This window comes from Haliaeetus albicilla, chromosome 4, assembly GCF_947461875.1.
Source record: "Haliaeetus albicilla chromosome 4, bHalAlb1.1, whole genome shotgun sequence".
NCBI classification, from domain to species: Eukaryota; Metazoa; Chordata; class Aves; order Accipitriformes; family Accipitridae; genus Haliaeetus; species Haliaeetus albicilla.
The window spans coordinates 49,362,888-49,383,873 of NC_091486.1; the positions used below are offsets into that span (position 1 = coordinate 49,362,888).

The 20,986-nt window shown below is 37.3% G+C and overlaps 1 protein-coding gene across 26 annotated transcripts in view; it reads right to left on the minus strand.

Annotated features, from left to right (window-relative positions):
- KIF1B (kinesin family member 1B) overlaps positions 1-20,986 on the minus strand; it is a 98,567-nt gene that overhangs the window by 50,428 nt on the left and 27,153 nt on the right. For 6 of the 26 annotated variants that reach the window (XM_069782518.1, XM_069782519.1, XM_069782521.1 and 3 more), the window contains exons 5-22: positions 20,542-20,607; positions 18,415-18,593; positions 17,568-17,679; positions 16,450-16,527; positions 16,141-16,206; positions 15,354-15,371; positions 13,752-13,827; positions 13,372-13,450; positions 12,680-12,822; positions 11,461-11,502; positions 8,828-9,039; positions 7,644-7,723; positions 6,180-6,255; positions 4,888-4,950; positions 3,485-3,547; positions 2,887-2,966; positions 1,338-1,444; positions 773-856 (exon numbers count right to left, since the gene is read on the minus strand). In XM_069782518.1, the coding sequence (XP_069638619.1) occupies positions 773-856; positions 1,338-1,444; positions 2,887-2,966; positions 3,485-3,547; positions 4,888-4,950; positions 6,180-6,255; positions 7,644-7,723; positions 8,828-9,039; positions 11,461-11,502; positions 12,680-12,822; positions 13,372-13,450; positions 13,752-13,827; positions 15,354-15,371; positions 16,141-16,206; positions 16,450-16,527; positions 17,568-17,679; positions 18,415-18,593; positions 20,542-20,607 (1,624 nt within the window). The remainder of the gene's footprint in view (positions 1-772; positions 857-1,337; positions 1,445-2,886; positions 2,967-3,484; positions 3,548-4,887; positions 4,951-6,179; positions 6,256-7,643; positions 7,724-8,827; positions 9,040-11,460; positions 11,503-12,679; positions 12,823-13,371; positions 13,451-13,751; positions 13,828-15,353; positions 15,372-16,140; positions 16,207-16,449; positions 16,528-17,567; positions 17,680-18,414; positions 18,594-20,541; positions 20,608-20,986) is intronic. The other 20 variants (XM_069782529.1, XM_069782537.1, XM_069782541.1 and 17 more) reach the window with 9 other exon arrangements.

Sequence of the window (20,986 nt, forward strand, 5' to 3'; positions counted from 1 at the left end):
TTAAAAAGTACTAAATGATAAAGTCATGGTATTCAATATGAGCCATATGCAATCACAGAGCAGCAAAAAACTTCTTCCTTCATTGCTCAGGCTTGTGCTGAAGTCAGTACACTTGGTTCCATGAAAATACTCACTTATAACTTGATGCAAATAATTCAGAGGTGATTTTTTTGTTTGGTTGGTTTTGGTGGGGTTTTTTTCCAGTAGAAAAATGAGGGAGGAACACAGAAAGCATCATAACTTGAAAGAGGTAAATTAAACCCCATAATTTAGGGAAGTCACTCCCTCCTTTCTAATTATTCCTCTACATGCCTTTCTAAAGGAATATAAGGGACTGAGTGGGAAATCTAATGCGAGCAAAGAGAAGCTGTTGTATTCTTGCAAAGGGTCGTATCTTAGCTTTGCCAGGAAACTGGGAATTTTCCATCAGCAACTGGCAGTCTGTCTGTTCTGTCTCACTAAGACTGCCAAGGGCAATAGGCTTGGGCAAGAATGTATTTGAATAATATCAGGGTAAGCAGAAGGGCAAGCAGGATGCTGCATGGCAGTGAATATTTAAGTACACTTACAGCTAGTGCAGCAAAGAATGAAAGAAAACAAACTGCTGCCAAGAAACTAATTGTACCAACTTCTGTTTAAAAGCTACATTCCAAAAAGGTAACACTGCTGTCCTTTAATAGCATCCAGAATTCTCTACATATGATGCAAATGTCACGTATGGACAATTCTTAGACGGAGAGTCTACAAAAAAATCTGTTCTAACATTTCTTACCTGAGCGCAGCTGCACAGGCTGCACAACCCTCTTGCCATTAACGTAGGTTTCTGATCGTTCACAAGGCTCCAAAGTAACAATAACTATGAAGAAAACAAGATTGATGAATGAGACCTTAGAAAGCATTGTACAGAAACTGAAGTGTGCAAACCCTAGCGTCTCATTTTCTGCCTATCTTCCTACTAACACAAAAACAAGATACAAGTGAATCACTCCTTGATGCCATGCTGATTAAAAAAAGAAATAAAACCCCATGAGAAAAATCAATACTACTGACATCTCCACATATTGCAGTTGGAAATAATCATTATTTTTTCTGTTTGAATTTCCATGTTTGTATTTAACCAAGATCAGAACTTAACTCTTATACTGACTGCAGCCTGCAATTTGAAGCCATTAACCAAATTTTATTTTCTTCCCCTAAGACTCAAGAAAACAGCAAGTCAAACCTGATGGTTTTCTTGAGTAAGAGAAACTTTCAAACACCAGTATTCCCCGGCCAACTATCAAGTGAGGAGTGAAAGATTCAGCAATACTTTGCTAAGTGAAGTAGGTTTTTTTTACCTTCACCATTGTTGTTCCTCTCACTTCGAAAGATACAGTGTTCTTCCTTGATATGAGCCCCACTCAATACAATGTCTTGCCTTCGCTCAGCATCAGCTTGGCCAACCCTGGGTCCAACAGAAGATATTTCAAGAGCAAATCAGACACTTTCTACAACTCTGTGTAGGACAATACAGCCCAGAAATATCCAGGGAGAAAGTCTAAACTATTAAGACTATCCTTCAAGTTTTAAAGGTTTGAACTAGCACTTAACTCTGTGTTGCAGAGAACTTACCAGATTTACCATGAATTGGAGGATAACAGCTTGACAAAAGAAAAGAGAAGTTTTCTCTCTCTTAAAACATGTAATTTAAAGACAGAATTGAAATGTTAAACACCTCTGGATTTTAAATGCGTTTCCTTCCCTCTTGTGTACCTCCTTCTCTCTTTAGCAAAGGAACACAGAAGGAAAAAAAAAAAAGTGACAGGAACTTCCAGTGGTGCATTTCAGCTGGCATACAGTGATCATCCCTTCCAATAATCACCATCTGTACTTCAACAAAGGAGCAAAAATGGCTCAAGACACTCTTGCTGAATAATTTGATGCCACAAGCAGTTTCATCTGGCTTCCAGACAGCAAGAGGTTGGCTGTATCCCTAGAGCATGAAATTTTATGTCCATTCAAAAGTAAAATATTTGAGCAATTCTAGATACGGACAACTTAATTTTCAATCCTAATGTTTACGAACTTCTCGCTCTACTTATTACTCAACACATTTCTGATGTCAGCTAGCTAGGCTCAAATCTTATTATGATTTCTTAGCCCTAAGCTATTCTATTCATCATTCTGTGCTGAATTCTCTCCAAGTTTGATATCCTTTTCAGTAGGTCCAATGCATATTAGAGTAGTACCATACAACAGCCCCTGTTTGTGTACTCTTCTCCATTTGTTCCCCATGAATATACAAACTAAGCAACCAAACATGGCTTAGTGCTCCAACAATAACAACAACAACAAAAAAAAAAATCACTCCTCTTCTTCCAGATGTCTTGATAAAATGTATTTTATTCCAAAACTTGTCAAGTTCCAAATCTGGCAATTAAGTTTAATCTCATATATGTGAACACAGGATACACTAACTGTGCAGAGGCATGGATAGCAGTTTATTTAAATAATGAAGTGAACACTCATCCATATTCCAGTTGCTTTTGTCAGGTACTATGGTTTTCAATCCTCCACCCACCAAAATCTCAAAGACATTTTCGGTAAGTTTTATTACTTTTGTTTTCCTGTATCTTAGAAGGGATATCATGCTTTCTTCTACTGCCCAGGTGTAGTAACAAATGTCTTCTAAAGCTGTGTAACTCAACACACTACTTCTAAAGCACAAAAATCAACTTAAGAAAATGCTTTTCTATACTTTTTTCCACCTACAGCAATCTCATGCTTCATTTGTACCTGCAAGTTGAATAGCTCAAGGCACAATTATTATTTAAACTCGTAGTGTCTCCAGTATGGGGATTTAAGCAAGCAAAGCAGACTTCAGAGCGCGTTAGCACCGATCCTCACCTCGTAATACCATCTTTGATGTAGTAAAGCAGACATTCAGACATGAGTGGATCTTCATTAAGGTTTACAAGATGAGGAGTCTGAAAGAACAAAAAGAAAAGTTAATTAAGAACCAAGGACCTACTTTTCAGGCTTCTTCCCACAGCTGTGGAGGATGTATGTTAATCCAGCAGTTTTGCTATGTATATCGAGGTTATTCTACAATGCATTTTTTTCAAACATAACCTCTTGCTCTGAAGAGCATCACAAAGTAACAGCAGAAATACAGCTCAGATTGCTTAGTTATCCGAAATATCAATCAATAGAGAGAATAAAGGCTTCAGCTGGAAAAAAAAAAAAGATTCCTTGTAATGTGTCTGTAAACTTTGATAAGGGAAGTCCAACAGCAGAAAAGGTTGTTGCTTCAAGTAAAATTTTGAAACTGATGTGGAATCAACTTTGGCTTTTCTTGGGCAATACAGGTCAGGTGCTCATTTGGCAAAGTCTGTTAACATCAGAAGAAAATCTAAAACTACCAACATTCTCTAATAAAAACAGCTAAAAAGCTCTTCATCTAAAGTTCTTCTAAATTTAAATCCACTACGGTTACTAAACCAACCTTCTTTGGTGAAAAAACCCCATTGGAATCAGCAAACAAGTCACAAGGCCTTGGTGTGAAAATCTAGCCAGTGAGATAGCAGTAAGTACAAGCACAAAAGAAAAGGCAGAAATGGTTAAACAGAATTAAAGAATGAAGACAATAAAAGAGAAATAAAGCTGTTAATAAGCCAACTGCCCCTTTGTTACCCTCAAATAGAATAAATTTAGCAAAAAGAAATAAATTTGGCTAAGATTCCTTGGCAACATTGCTTCCATCAACTTACTCTAGCTGCAAAAAAGTTTACTTGAGAGATGTTAACAGCACTCAGTTTACAGAAGCTCAAAAATTACTGGACGTTCACAGTGAAATTTGTCTTTGAATGAAGAAGTCTGTCAATTGCCCAATGGAAGACTTAACTCTAAAGACAGAAAAGGGGAAAAAACAAGACTACTTTTTCACCCCTAAAAATACAGAAGCCACCTAAAACCACAGCTGAAGATGTCCCATGCCATCATTGCTATTCACTGCATTCAAATCAACATTTGGAGCTGTATAAAGCTCTTAAATCAAGAGAAAACTGGAGATAAACCAAATCCCAGACATAGTCAACTGCTGTAACACCACTATGACTTGTACCACTTGGATGCTTTGAAAATAATACTGTACCCTATACATACATGTTTAGCATCTGAGTTCATTTACTACACTAAATCAAAGTCTGAATGGTCTTTCACAGGCAACAGGGAGTTTTCTTACTTGCCTTTCTTACTTTTTCTTCTAAGAAATAAAGCTCAACAACTTAAAGGTGATGCTAGCAAAACCAACTCTTCACTCATTCTAAGACCTGTTACTCATCCACAGACAGTTACGTTTTCAACTTTCTCCTGTACAACATTACAGCATTCCTCAAGCATGAGCTGAAGGATTTTCCCTGCTCCTATATTTGATGACAGCACAATTAGATTTCCTTAGATTAGATTTCCACAATCCATTTCAAGAAGTTTCCTGCCATCAAAAGCAAAACTGGTAGATACAGCAATAATTGCACAATGTGATACCTTCTAATTCGTGAACTGGGCAAAATTTACCTTACAGAGTTCAATTTACAGCTCAGCTAGTAAAAACAACACAGTGCTGTCCTAGTAGCATACAATTACATATATATACTGGTACCTCAGAAGCGTGAAGTCTTTATCAAAAAAACTTCAAGTTTGTTATCTACATCTCCTACATTTTTGCAACAACAGCCACAGTTGCTAGAAGGAGACCTAATGAAACTGAAGTGCAAGGATAGCAAGGAACAGAAGCAGACAAGACTAGGTCAGGAGTTTTACTTCTCCTAATAAATCCTATATGGGTAAAAATAAATACTATCTATTACCAAAGCAACTACTTAATCCAGATGGCATTTATACACAAACCTGATCAGCTGAAAATGCACCAAAAGAGTCATCAAAAAGAGCTGAGGGCCTCTGAGGGAAAATCTAAAAGGAGATGAGGATCCATAACATAAAAGAAAGAAATGTAAAGAACACTCAACGAATTAGCGTCTTTACAAACCTTAGGCACTTCTGAAGTAGATACCAAAAGCAAACCAGAGTTCTACCTACTCCAAATGTAACAGTCTAACACTACTTTAAGCAAAGGATTAAACATTTTAACCAATTCTGCTGTCCTGTATTTCTGTACAATGTCTCTAGATAGGTCCCCATTTAACCTTAGATCAAGTTTGTTACACAACTGCACATGCAAGTTTCAGGCTAAGATATTACTCTGTGATCCTTTTTCAAAGATTCTGGGGATACAAGAAAGTACATTCTTTTCTTTGTATTCTTCAATAATTCTGCTTTAACTGCGTAGATAGCTTCTTTACTAACTTCATCATTTTACATTTATAAAACTGATTTATGCCCTTTTCCTGCACAGTTCTGCTTCTTTCAAATTTCAGAAAATAGAACTATTGACATGTACTGAAAGAAATACTCCCCTGCATCCCTTATGTTCAGTGGTTCATTAGATTACAATCCCTTTTTCCAAGGGGAAAAAGGATTAAAACACAAATTCAGGCAAGAGCACCTGAACAGGACTTCAACATTTTCTGGGTATCTCAAAGAATAGGTAGAGTACATGAAGGTCACACACAGCTGGTGCAGAAAATGGCAACAACCACGTAAGAGGCAGCATTTTTGAGTTGGTACTGAATCAACACATATGCAAGGAGCTGCACACACTTCTGTGCGCAGCACAGATTTTTCTAAAGGAAGGTACAAAAAAGTTCAACGATTTTTTTTTTTTTTATATCAGAAGTCTCCCCACGAACTTTTCACACTGCTCCTATTTCATCATTGTATTAGGCTGGCACATGCTTCCCTACTTCAACAACCAATGGAAGCTACCACAGGCAATTCTTTCTGCAGCTCCCTAAAGGCATTAAGTACTATATTGCATCACTTACATTAGGAACAGCATCCAACTTCATTATTATGGGCAAAATAATCCTTAGATGTAGAGTGTTTTGACAGATTCTAACACTAAAGCCATTTCCGAAAAGATATTGTAAAAGGAACTTACTGCTAAGGGTCCAAACCTCACTTACGTTCTGCATCTTACATGAATACTAGCCCTTGTGTGAATGGTAGGTCCCTCATCCCCTCTCCTCCCAGATTGATCAGCCTTTTGGAGACATGATGCAATAGTTATCAATTTTCTTTACCTTTTTAGGTGAGAAGACTCCCAGTGTTCCTCCATCTTCCCGAATGGCAACTCCCATTTCGGCCAACAGTGCCTCCCTGAGAGAGAAAAGCAAGATATTTACTGTATTTTAGGCTTCTTCAACAAAATAAGGTCTAATGAAAGCCCTGTAATGAAAGGCATTAGACTTTCAACCAGCCTATCCAGTGGCCATACAACCAGGACTGTCGCCACCTCATAACCCAATAGGGCAAGTTTTTAAACTTTAATCCTAGTTTATAGGCCTGCAGAACAGCAACAGGAGAAATTTTAGAGATTTAACAGCATTTTAGTGCAATAATGTATCACAAAATAAGTACATTTTAGGACATTACATTTATTGCTTCTTTAAGGAAGGTTAAAGTCTGTTCTAAATTTAAATATTTAATTTAGGTCAAAGGTGCTACCACTATTCTTTAATTAACAAAGACTTAACTGGCTCTAATATAGAAAGTACTCTCTCCTTCTTAAGCCATAAAAAGGATTGTATTGGGTCAAACTGTTCATGTAACACAGTATTCTTGGCTTTGACAAAGCACAACAGTGACACCAACACAGAAGAATAAGAACATGGCAAACACTGTGATATTTTCCCCAAAGTATTCTCACAGTCTCCCAATTTCTTCCTAAGGAATTTCCATCATTAATGGTGGCATTTCTTTTAAACAGCTATCCAAAGGGGTTTTGTTGTTTTTTGAGGTTTTGTCATCTTTTATTTTAATTCCAACTCCTAGCATCATCAACATCATGCAGTAAAGATTTCCACAGCTTACCTATGTATTGTGAGAACTTCTTATTTGTTTCATATCACCTGTTAGCCTTAAAGTCCCTCTGCTCTGTCAGTGAATAACCCATCTCTATCCACTTTCTTTTATATACCTCATGATTTTATGGACTGCTCAGTCACACTGTTTCCAGGCAAAGATGTTCCCCTTATATATTTTGTAAGCTTTTAATATTCTAATAAGTAATGCTCTGTTTGGTTGCACCCACTGGCTGACAATTATTAAGCATCTGTCTTGTTGCTCTGAAACACAATTCAAACCAAAGCTGGAAAGCTGGATCTGTTTCATAGTTTTAGACACTCCAGTACTAAAAACTTAATCTTTTCTGCTCAACTTCAGGGCCAGAATTTTGGGGATCTAAGAGAACGGTGGAAGAAGAAAGAAAGAGACCAGGACTCCATGCTGCTTCACAGAAGAAGCCAGTGTAGCAGCTTAGGATGTTACCTGAATTACAATGGTAAACATTTCAACTCTAGGAAATATAGGAAAGAATATGGCCTTCTCTCAGCATTGCCCCTAATACATAACACAAACATGAGCAGAATTATCACTAAGCACTATTCTGCTGTTCCATTGCTTCTGAACAGAGTAACATTCTCCATTTTCCACACTTCTCCATTTTCTAGAGACCATCCACATCTACAGCACTTCTGATTCCTGACCTTTCCATCCTAATGGCCTCAGTTTTCCTCAGCTTCTCTTCCCATGTTTCATTCAGCTCTGCAATGATCTTCTCAGATTCCTGTGTGAAAATCCCAGAAGCTGTTTTACAATTCTTCTGAAAGTTCTTTACATAATACACAAAGCAATTGAAGTTTGTGCTCAGTTCTAGACCTCAAATTAATTTTGAATATAAAAAGTACTCTTAGCACTTCAAAACTCTAACTTGTCTTCCTTAATTTTTAAAAAGGTACATAGCCTTGAAAGCAAGCTCAGAAGAAAAGACGACTTCAGAACTAAACACAGTCAGACTGTAATTTGAACCACCTAAGTTTTTTTCCTTTTTCTATTTTTTTTTTTAAACCTGATTTACAGACATCATTCAGTAACCGGATGCCAAGGAACTGCAGAGACCACACTGTTATTTCCATGGCAACAGTGGGTTTCCAATAGGAAAGGCATATGCAGTGTGAGTTCCAGCCCATTCCAATCCCTGTAGCAGTGTCTTATGGACAAGACATGAGAATGAAGCATAGATTCAACACAGCCAGCTCTCCCCACTCATCCACCCATGGAGATTGGGGGAGCTTTCATAAAAATTAAGAAATACTTCACTGTAATGCACTTTTGATGCGGTTCAATTCTATGCAGAATTGGGACAAGGCCGCTATTGTCTGGATAAAGCATGCTATTCTGTGTGCTTCACATTTTAATCTGTGGGGGCTGGGTGAATACAACACTGGCAAGATTATTCTTCCTCCTTTTTTTCAGCTTCGGGGTAATTTGGTTTTCTGAAAGCTGAGTGCATTTGCTAGTCAGACTTTGTCCACACTAGTGCTGACCAGGCCCCCTGAAGTCTATACTTGTGATCAAGTTTTCCATAATTACCACTACATCAGAGGACCAGTAAACAAGAATCGATATTTTCATTTATAATTTAGTTGTAGTCCCAGGCTACAATTAAACGTAAATAATCCTAACAAGAACGACTGTTCATGGCATGAACCCAGTTTCTAGCCCACCGCAGTTAAGTGCCCTTTTTAAGGTGCAAGTGGGTTTCAGACAACTTCTTGCAGAAACAATAGCTAACTGGATATATTTATGAAGAAAATTCTCCTGCGTTCACCGCTATTTGGCCTTGGAAAAGACCAAAGTAATAGGCTCCTTAATCTACAGTGATACCTACCTTCAAACGTTCAATTGCCTCTTCTCCTCCAGGTGTTGACATGATTCTTTCCTGTATACTGGACACAGATGTTAAGCCCACCTGACTACTGAGAGAGCAGGAGGATGGAGATGCAGTGAGGGACCCCATGGAGGCTGTGGAAAAATTGCCAGGACGTTGATTCTCGGAGGCTAGCAAGTATCTATGTTTATTGTTCTGAAAATCTTTCAAATCTGGGAGAGAGACACACAGACAGAGGGAAGGCGGAAAGATGGGGAAAAGGCAAATAGGAAGAGGGAGGTAAGAGGAAAAAGGAAAGGAAGGAAATACCAGTGTAAGAGGAAAGCATTTAAGCAGCAACAAGACAAGTTTTGTAATTTTTAGATGGCAGTTCTGAAACAAATCTTTTAATATTAGTGTCCATAACATAGTGATAACTCAGTTCAGACCCTGAGGATTATTAGTAATGACTGCATCATAAACCATTTGGATCAAAAAAGCCTGAAAACATAAACTACACACTTGCAAAAAAAAAAAAAAATAAACCATCCTATTCCTAACTGAACACTAAACTGAGCACCATGGAGCTCAGACCAGCAGCACATTCAGTTCCTCGTGAGATTAGTGACATTTTGGGCTGAAGTCCTAATAGACACCAACTCCTTAAACTCAGCAAAACATTCTCTTCCAGACTCCTTTAATCTAAAACGATGATTAAGTAAATCTTTATCACAGCAGTGGTTCTGTTGAACCACCCAGACCACAGGACAAAGAACTACCCCTCCTTAAAATCTCACAAGAGAGTATGTAAATCACCTGTCAGTCCATGATGGGGAGAAGAGAACACAAGTTCTCAATAACATCACTACGTTACTTCTTGACCCTCCTTTTCTGAAAAATGAAAATCTAAGATACCTGATGAGTGAAATATCTGATAAGGCTCTCATACTTCAGAAGGTGCTTTAAAGCTTTTTTGTCTTAATTTAGATGAGGAAGGCCTTAAAAAAAAACCCTAAAATTTAATAAGGCAGCTTTTGTAGCCTGAAAACCTGGAGGCCTGAAAGATGCCTCCTTGAAAGACAGAAAACAAGGAAAAGGTGCATGAATGATTTAAGAAATAATATCCAAAGGCAATTTATTTTAATCTAACTTAGCTTCTCATATATCTCTGTGAACCATAACCTCAGAATAATCACACCCCCAAAAAAAAAATCTTCTAACATGGAAATATCAGACAACTAAATAGCTCAGTTTTAATAATTTTGATAGCTTTAAATTCTATTTCAAAAGCAAATCCTTTAAAATAAGTATCCTTAGGAAAGAAACAGGTCAAACCAGACCTTGAAGTTATAAACAAGGGCTTCGCGCTTACAAAAATAAGATGCTCATCCAGACATTACATAAATTTCCATGTCCTCCTACATCTCCTCTACTCTTCCTGAACAATTCTGCTATTGTCAGCCTTATGCCCTAGTTTACTCCACATTCAACCTGCTGTTTCAGCCTCATGAAACTGATATTGCATCATGTCAGTTTGAAAACCACCATCTGCAAATACAGGAAGCAGGGGTGGGAGTTTAGCAGAAGAAAAGCAAGTTAAGGAAAGGGAATGCCATCGGGATGAGGAAAGCAGGCATGACAGAGCAGGGAGGATGAAGTCTCAAAAGGCCAATAGACACATGCACTCCTGAAGATAAAGGAAGTGGCACTTGCAATGGCTTTCACGGTTGCTGTGACCACAGAGAACCAAAACCTTCAACATCATGCACGCTTCTCCTGGAGGCTGCAGCTTTCACACAGATGACATATGCACACACTGGAAGCAGCATCAGAACGTAAGACAAGGCCAGGATGAGTCTTTACACCACCAGTAGCTTTAATTTTAGGAAATTTCAGACAGATCTCCTCCAGTTGCTATTGTTTGAGTGAGGGTGAAGAAGACTGACTGAAAGAGTTTAAGAAGTCTACCAACCCAAAATTTATGTAGAAGACATTTTTCTTGCAATGAACTACATATATTTCCCTTTTACAGAAGCAAACAGTAGAACAGAAATAAAATGCCATTTGCTGACTGTTTTTAACCCTATTAAGTTAATCATCTGCAACCAAGTATTTAAGCTCAAATAAGAGACCTTCTTCAGCATAAATGTCCAACTTTTTTTTTTAAACAGACTATACAAAATAAATAAACCTCAGTCTCCAGGAGGAACTGATAACATTACATCTTGAGTGAATCACTTGACACATCTAAAACAAATAATTCTAGGTGGAAAAGAGATGTTAAAAGGCCAGGAAGCTAGGTGAGCAGAAGCTGTTTCAACTGAGTAACTTGAGAAAGATTTGAGAAAAAGTTTTTCTAGTTCAAATCTAAACTGTTGGCCATCATGAAAACAGACTAAAGAATCACCACTCTCCCTTCTATATTATGCCAGAAAAAAAGCAATGAACATATGTTGCATTTTAAACTTTGCGCTTTTTTTTGACTGTCGACTCTATCTAAGAAACGCTGGTTAAGCTAGTTTCCATGAAACTGCATTGCATTCCACAGTGAGCGTTCTGTCTGGGATTTCCCTGTGAGAAATGCTGGCATGCAAAGCTCAGTTAAAAGCTGACCCAGAGAAAGCAGGTTAAAAAGAGAACCACACAATACACACATTTGCCTCCACTTCCAGAGTATTCATCTCCCATTGGATCAACTGAAAGGAAGCAGGAGGGAAAATACAAGAAGGATCAAAATTGAAGGTTCACTAGCGACACAGGAAGGGAAGAGAATACTACTTTATGTTTAAAGAAACAAAACACAATTTTCAGTAACACATAGTTTTTTTTTTTTCCAGTTTTGATTTAGAACCAAAAAACACAGACTGTACCAAGCATGAAAAACACCTGCATTTCATTCTCTTCTGGCCCCATTCTCTTGAAAATAAGCAAACAAAAAAGTAAATACATGTTACACATTTTTAAGCAGTCTGTGACTAAGTCAGGACTTCCGCTTTACAAGCAAGTAAGCTCTGGTAAATCTGGTGGTGCAACATTCACTTTTTTTTTTTAAAGTCAAAGAATCTTTTAATCCACTGGAATACGTTCAGTAGTTTTATGGGCATCTCTTTCACTAGGAATTAAATCACTGGTCATATTATAGACGAATGTAGCAGCTAAAATTTTAGTTTATTTGCCTCGTTTGGAATGAGGACAAGGAAATCATTCAGGCACAAGTGTGTTCTGGTGCTTTAAGAGGTTGCTGGCAAAGCAAATCAGTAAACTACTGGTCTGCCAACCTAACTCAAAATCTTGCCCCAGAAGAATTCATTATTTATTCACAAGCAGCTGTTTCATAGCTAGTTATTTTGAGATGACAAATGGTTTGTCACTCGGGACATCATCTAACAGGAATTAGCCATCGTTTTCTTTTCTGAGCAAGGATGGCATTAAAGCCAGGTATCAGCTAATAACCTTAACCCTTTAAGGAGGAAGAAAAGATGCTTTCCTTCTCAGTATGAAATTAAGTTTCTATATCTCAGCTCTCCTCCTTTTATTGGCAGCCAGACAAAAAGCCCTCCATAACTCATCAGAGCAACTCCTAAATGTGTAAGTTCTAGTACACAAAATCATTTCTACAGTAACAGGAAACTCAACCTCCATGTTTTTACTGGAGAGTTTGAACTCTACAGCCACGTCAATTCTACAGACAATCCTAGGATGTGTTGTTTAAAGACAGAAGAGGCTACCATTTCTAAAACCACGCTCAAAATTTAATATCAGCACCTACATTAAACCTCCCTGTTTTAAACCCCTTTCTCTCACAGGCCCAGCTCTCCCTCCTCCGTAAGAGAGGCCAACCTCAAGATGGCAAGGTCTGTTTAATCCACTTACTGTCAATAATATCTCCCAGCCCTTGGGCACGCAGGAGATCCTTAAGCCTTGTCACCTCCTCCTTCAGCTCACGCACCAGCTTGGCATTGGGATCTTCATTGATAACAGCATTGCATTTAATCTGTTTTGCACGATCAGCGTATCTGGAACCAGACCAAAACAATGAAACCTTACAATGAACTTACAAGTACTTATATGCAACACAGGAATGCAGCAATATAGGAGACATTTAGCTTGCAGCTGTACATCAGTAGAGAATCCTGGATTATATTCAATCATGCATTTGAATTCATATTCAATACAGTGTATTGCTGCAAAAAAGACAAGCCCTATTCAACACAGATTAACAACATGTACAACAGACAACGTGTTTTTTTCTTTTTTTCTTTATTCAGTGCTTTGAAACCTCAGCTTAACAAATATGCCTAATTTTAGGGACCACATTGGAAAAGAACATATGAACAAGAAGATGAGTTTGATTTTTCAAGTTAAGAGTAGGCAATAAACCCCTAGCTCCCTATTCACATACAATGGATTGGTTTTGTTCTTTCAGAGTAATTGAGTTCTTGCCAGTATACAGTCTTCTTCCCCACAGATTTTCTCAAAGTATAACCACCCAAATGTTTGAAGGATAGAATGTGGCCATAAGAGCCAATACCTACCCACATCCATCTCAGATAAAAAGAAAGTACCTTAAAGTGCTCAAAGTTTCATCATAGTTTATGTCTGCCGGACTCAAAGCAGCAACCATCGCAGTTCTGGAGTTACCGCCTATAATGAACAGGCAAGATTTTAGATGAAACTACAGTGCACAATCTAGGCACTAGTTACCTGCTAAATACCAGTTCTTTCAATAAATTATAGAATTCAACTATACTCTACATTACTAAGTAACATACAAAAATCATTGGAAAGAGAGTTGTAACTTTCACAAAAGGTAGAACTATATGACTCAGATTTGACTACTAAAAATACTTAAATTTATATCAAGTATGAGGTTAAGTGAATTGAAAGCAGTCAGAAAATTTAGTGACAATTTCCTTCCATATTGGCACATGCAAATCAGCCATACCTAGATTTTCTCGAAGAAGCCATGTTAGTACAGAATCCCTGTACGGTATAAAGTCTGTCTTCTTCTTTTTTTTACTCTACAAATAAAGAGCACACTACTGAAAAACAGACACCGAATAGAAAATTCAGATTTAAGACATAAAAATCATAGTATAGGTATTAAAAGAACCATGACACCATACACATATGCTATCTAAACAGAGGGCTGGCCCATCTTCAGTTGTACAAGTGATTACTGAATTTGATATTAGATAACATGCAACATATTCAGACATCTAAACAGATGATGATAAGCAGTCCAGAGAATTCCCTTGACGCACTAACTTTAGAAAGGTTTTTCTGCGTATGAGGCATATCTTCTTGACATTTGAATTCTGTGTTCTAACACCACTGCAAGAGAATTTAAGCAGTAAACCTTACTCGTTCAGGAGAAGATTCACTTTTCCTTTGCTAGAAAAGTTACGGCTTTTTAGAGAAGTCAAAACTCTATTACACAGCTACAGATACATGGGTGCACATGTGAAAGGACAACTACCCAATCTTCCTGTGTTTCTGTTAAGCAGTTATTCGAAAACTTGAGGATGGAAAGGAGGAAAGTACTTGGACACTGAAATTAGAAGTATGAGTAGAAAGGAGGTGGGTTTGGGGGTTTTTTTGGTGGTTTTATTTGGTTTAAAAAAAAAAAAAAAAAAAGACAAAAACTTCATAAAGACTACCCAAACCAAAGCACAAGGCCACAAGACAGGTGCCCAAGTATGTAAGTACTTTGTCGCAAAATCAGTAGTGACAAATGTAGAACTTCCACACGAGAGGAGGGCCTTCTCAGCACCTCTGGCAAACTTCCCTCCAAATTTCATTGTAAAGGCTTTCCCTAGCTTCTTTATTTGGTCTAAAAGAAACAACGATTAACTTCAAAAGTTCTATAACAGAATGTGAATCTTGGGTCATCTGTTTACTTACATGAATAGTTAGTAAGCAAACATCTTGCTTCAAGAGATGCCAAAAGTCTAATTCTACACAACATTTAACACAGGATATGGCTTTGCAATACAAGGCCCGATTATAATTTGCGTGAAACTCCTTTTAACTCTCATGAGGTGCTTAAAATGTGACTGTTAGTCTTGCAATAGTTCTATTGTCCCTTGGCAAAGGTGAGTAACTTTACAATGGACAAGTAAAATTACTAAGGGCAGGTAAGAACCAGATGCTAAAGCTGAAAACTAGAATTGACTATCACCTACAGTCCATCATATGAGGTAAAGAAAAAAGCATGGAGAATGGAAGCATGAAAGCAAAGACAAAGTTATCCATACTAAAAGTAAATTTTCCCAAGGTAAGTCACCAAATCAGGAGCAGGAATGTAATAGAAGAATTTTCCTAAATACATACTTAAATGTGTACTTTTCATAAATCTTTCCCCAACCTTAGAACATTTTTAAATTTTAGTACTGATAATTCTCAGGCTTCATGACTATAATTTACAGTCACAGGAATTTCTCAAAGATCTGATATAAAAGATCCCTGCTCTTTGATTCCAAAGTGAAGAGAATAAAATCTGACACTCAGGCAAAAAAAGACATCACTACTACTCAGACCATCATACCTTGTTGGTGCAGTTATCCTAAGTTGAAAGCATTAAAGAAAGAGGAATAAGATACAACATGAGCTTCTTAACAGAGCTGTTTATGTAATTTCTATGTTAGTTTGGATAGCATTTTCTTTTCTTGGGAAGCCCAATGAACGAGAATGGTTTTCATTAAAAAGAATTTACCTAAAAAGCACTTAAGTATATTCAACTCGTCCAAGCTGTTGAGAACTCACTTTTAAAAGGAACAGCAATAATTTACTTGTTGGTTGTTTTTTTTTTTAAATAGTAGTTAAGTATAAATGTAAAAGACAAAGTACTTCTCTAAACCTACAACCCTATGTTTGGATTAACATATGCTCACTCAACTCAACACATTATTTAAGTCTTGCCATTGCAAAAAAAGCTAGTGATATTCCTACACTGGTATTTCTAAAATTTTTAACAATGAAGCTGCAGTTAGTTTTCTAAAATTATTCTTTTAAACAAAAATAAAATTACTTTCCTGCAGAACTAAAAGCCTGCTACGTGAACATGTCTTCTACGCAAATGCAGGCTTCTTTTGCAAGGTTTCTTCACAGCTAAATAAACCAGTGCTTCAATCTATTAACAAAGTTTCTACCAGCCTGCGTGACACTCACAGAATACTATCAACACTATTCATCTATCAAAATATACACAGCTAATTGGTCTGAGAATGCTAGGCCAAGAACGGTGAATGATTCTGCTGTATTCCATGGTTTTTAGCGTCTCAGTTTTACTAGCTATAGAAAGGTGGTTGCAGGTAAGTAAATGCTGTACTTACCACTTCGGCCAACGCTGAAATAACTTTGCCCAGAGTTGTGAGAGACTTGTTTATATTTGCTCCTTCCTGAGAAAACAGAATCCAGTATTATATAGTAATTAACACTGTTCAACCATGAACCTCTATAGACTAAATGTGCCAAATGTCACATCCGTGATGGGGCAGGGGGGAAGTCTTCAATTTTGCAACTATTTTTTCCATACTTATAATAGCAATCCTTTCTTTTCCTTACTATTTGTCAAGCAAAGACTCCACGTGATGTTTGTGCACCCCTTCCCTTTCTTTCCCCATACATCAATAGCCCAATACCTTTAATCGGGTTCCTTTGGCACCAGTTGAATCAGCTCGCTCACTCCCAGCTAGATCTACAAGGCTAATCTTGCTGACCTGAAGAGAGAAAGCACATTAACAATGAGAATTAGCTTTTGGTGAACTAGAGCAAGAACAAAACTTCAAAGAATTCTATGGCATGAGAAGGACTCTACTGTCTAAAAAATCACCGTAGTGTGCTGAAAACTACAGTCAAACAGAGTTTTCACAAGCAATTAGCCTGATGCTGTTATCTTATGTATAAGAAGTGTCTGGGATTATGCTCTGGTTTAAGTATCACTATACCTAAAAAGAGAGAATGAGGATTCATGTGAACAGAGCAGAACAGTAGTCAAAAGAAATTAAGTGTTACTGCTACAGAGAACACAGGAATCTCAAAGAAAGAGAAACTTAATGTTTCATCCTGAGTCTAGTGACACCAACAATAAAACACTGGTCTAACTAAAGCTACAGACTGCATGTCAGTTAATGGTAGTTTTACAGGGTCTTATCATTGGGGGAGGAGGGAAGGTGTCTTCAATACATAAATTTTTTCAGATCTGTCCACAGTAGTCAGTTGAGAAACATGAACATTACCTGTTTCTCAGCTACTTTTGCATGCAGTTCAGAGTAATAAAAGCCAAAAAAAACTGTTCCATGCTAAACAGCGTACCTCCTTTCAACACGCAAATTCCAGAAAGTGCCTAAGTCTCACTCATTCCAATTCCTGTGCCCAAAGAAAAGAACTAACGAACCAAATATTTTGCACTGACAAGCAAAACCACAGAAAGTTCTGGGAACAAGACTGAGGAAGAAAACTGACTTCTTTTATTTAATATATCCCTCCCCATAGAATCTAGTCCTTAAGGCCATATGTTTCCCACATCTATATATTCTCCTCCTGCACACATTCCCCATTTAGTTGTTTTTAGAATTACAATCAAACAAAATCCCACAAGAAATAAAAGGGCTCTGTCAAAGAACACAGCAAGTTCACCCTTAAACAAAACACCAGAAAAAACAATTCATTCTCATTTTTTCATCATACTGCCAGTAAGAATAAGTCACCACAGGGAAGATTTGTGAAAAAGTCAGAAAACCACTTATCTGTAACATACCTTCTCTGTGGAAAGATCAGTTTCCGTGTCATGTTTCTTCTGAGTAAAGACAATTGTAAACACAGCATGAGAGCGGCTGCTGGTTTCATTCATGTTGGTAGCTGCCACAGTCCTGAAATATGAACAGATATATACTTGTTTAGAAAACAGTAGCCTCTATGCTGCAAGTACAACTACCTGCAGGGCTAAATGCAGCTGTAGAAGAATGAGACCAAGAGCCTGTACAGGTGATGTTCTGCCCTGTAACCAAGACCAAGCCACACGAAATACCATTAACAAACCCTTTGATTTTTCACTCCTGAATTACTCCCATCTTCATCACAGTTTAAGCAGAGCTTCCTCAATCTGTGTACTCAATCTGCCTTACACTCACTCAAGACAACACAAGTGACATTTATGTCAGTCTTTCCCACACATTGTTAAATGGAGCTTACAGCTGACATAAAAACAACTACTAATGAACCAGAACCTAAAGCTAGAATGCCAAGTTTAGTCCTGACCACTTGAATAAATGAGGAAACTGTGTTCACGCCTGTTTATACCAATATAGTGATACAGTACACAACAAAGGCAGAACTAAAAGCTGGTATAATTATTTACATACTTCATCTCAACTCATTACAAGCTTTAAATATCTATACAGCAATTTGCAGCACTATTTCACCACACCAATTGATTTCAGCCTTTTAGTAGCATTGATCAGGGCATATTTCAACAATACTCCTTATGTGACATGAGCTTTTTTTAGAAGTGCCAACGCATCACAGAAGATATTTTAAATTTGCTGCTATATACCATATATCCCCACAACAGAGATAAAAATATATAACATGCTACCATCACTAACCTGGCTTTGTTCCCAGCATCCATGAGGTCTGCAATGTCTGTGTAAGACGTGACTGCTAACTTAGACAGATCTTCCACATATGGTCCAAGCAGAGGATGTTCTCGCACCCGCAAATTCCCTTTGTTCTTCGGGTTCAACAAGTCTCTGACTCTCTCACAGTAAATCTCCATGTAACTCACCTGAAAATGGGAATTTGCATGGACAATCTAGTGTCTCTTAAGGTTTCCTCTGCAAGCAGCTCTGCAGCATTTCAGAGTGCCACTGGTAGAAACTCTCCCAGTCCACTACAAGAAAGCTGTAGGTGGGTGTCTCAGTTCATTTAACAACTTGAGACAATAGCAGAAGGGAAGAAGAGTCACTAGTCTCATGCATCACATCTCTAACATAAGCTGCAGGCCTTGCACCCATGTATAGATCGCTCAACCATTTCAAAAAACATTGGTGTTTAATTGAAAATTAGATTCTTGAGTTCACAATCATCTTAACAGCTTTAATATGACACAGCAGCAAAACTGGCTGTTTAAAAATGCAAAAAAGACAGGCGGTAAAAGGAGTCTGCTTACAAGGAATCTCTCTTATGAACCTCCAAAGCAAACTGAAGAAGGGAAAAAAAAAATAATTTCTTTGTATGCAGAAGCAACTTGATTCTAGCTGTATCCACATCCTGCTGTATTCCTGAGTCATCAGTACAATTAGTCAAACTAAGGTAATCTTAAATCTGCACCCCCTGAAACAAATTATAAAGCTAAGATAATTTTTAAATGCATTCTTTAATTTTTATGTTTCTCATGGCACTAGGCTTATCCCAGTGCAACAGGTAGGTAGCAGCTGCAGCAGTAAAGATATTAAATATTAAAAGAGACAGTAAGTTACTCATTTTCATTCTGTGGAAAGATTATAGATGTAAGCAGCAGTTCTAGAAATTTAGAGATTGAAGATCTCTTTTTGTATAAGTGCAATTCAGAAAAATGAATTCTATATCCAAAACAGATCACAATATACTATTTATACATTTCCGTCACTACTTCTGTCTAGCTCTCTCCCTTCTCTGCTTATTTGTCAGATATTCATTCTTTTGGATTTCCATTGTAAAAGAGACTATTTCTCTCTCTCACTTGCACAAATTTATGCTTGGAGACATAATCAGAACCACAAACAAGTACCAAATAGAAAAAACATCATGAAAATGTGGGAAACTTCTCATTCACAAATCCTAAACATGAGACTCGTATGGTATTCAAGCATTAAGTCATCAAATGTTAATAAAATACAATTAAATGAAGCATTACAATGGACAGATTGAAAGCCACAGAACTAGTCATTTTCCAGTTCTGTAATTTAGAAGCAGTAATGATTGGAATTCACATTTATTAATAATAATGACATTTGACTTCTACCAGTTCTTTTGGTCTCCCTTTCTTTCCAAGCCCGCAATATATTTGCATGTCAAGCCATTAAAACTGATTGGGGGGGGCAGGGGGCAAACAGTAAAAGAAAGAAAATACTGTTTCTGTGAAGCAGCTGCTTTTGGTTTTATTTTGGAGCTGGGCAGGGAGACAAAAGAGAAAAAGAAATGCTGGAGTATGACAGCCTGTGAAAACCACTTTCTAAACACAAACCAACCTAAGTAAGGATAATAATAAAGAAAAATTAAGTTCTGACAAATTTCTTGTGTATGCACAGCTTAAACAATTTTTTTGTAAACCAACCTTACTAACAGATGTCAGGTAAGACTGCATGACTAAGCTATCCTAGACAAGTCCTGTAGAGAAATAGGATCTAAGTTTTGACTACAGTAATCGACAAGAAACATGTAGTCTTCCATCCGGCAGTCAAAAAACCCCAAAAAACAAACAAACAAAAAACCACCTCTAAATGCATCTTCAGGTTTTTCAGCCCATCTTTTCTTTCAGAAGTGCTACACAGGTGAAGGTCTACTAATTTTCTGGTGGGGAAAAAAAAGTCCCAGAAAGGTTTTACTTACATTTGCCTCAAACATTGAACAAGAGAGAAAGACAGAAATCTTAAAAAAAAAATCTGCTTCTTAATGCAACATTGATAATGCAGCACCTAAGCTCAGTCTGATGTCCAGCACACAGATAATCTTTGATCCCTCACCAGACTCACCTCTACAGAATATGACATTTCTTCATTGCTGTTGTCATTGATTTTCTCAAACAGTTCTTCACATAGCTGGAAAGAGATTAAACCCAAGTCAGAAATTAGTCTTTACTGAGTAATAACAAGTAACTACTATGACAGGCCACTAAATTGGCTTTATAGTGAGGGGAGGGGAAGAAAAAGAACCTATTACATCAACCACATAGAGCTTCACTTGGAAGATACTTAATCTCAATTCTACATCACTATCATTCAACTTTATTTTATGTAGTATCTCAACAATTATTCTAGGTTTAACCAATATTATTATTCTGTACTATAAAATTAGAAAAAGTCTATAATAACTGAATTGGAAGTAATAATTTTAGAAAGGAATGATTAAAATCCTTAATCCTCTCCTAGTCTCATAAAAACAACACTCTGTTTATTTGGTGTGCTGAAGTTCCAGGAT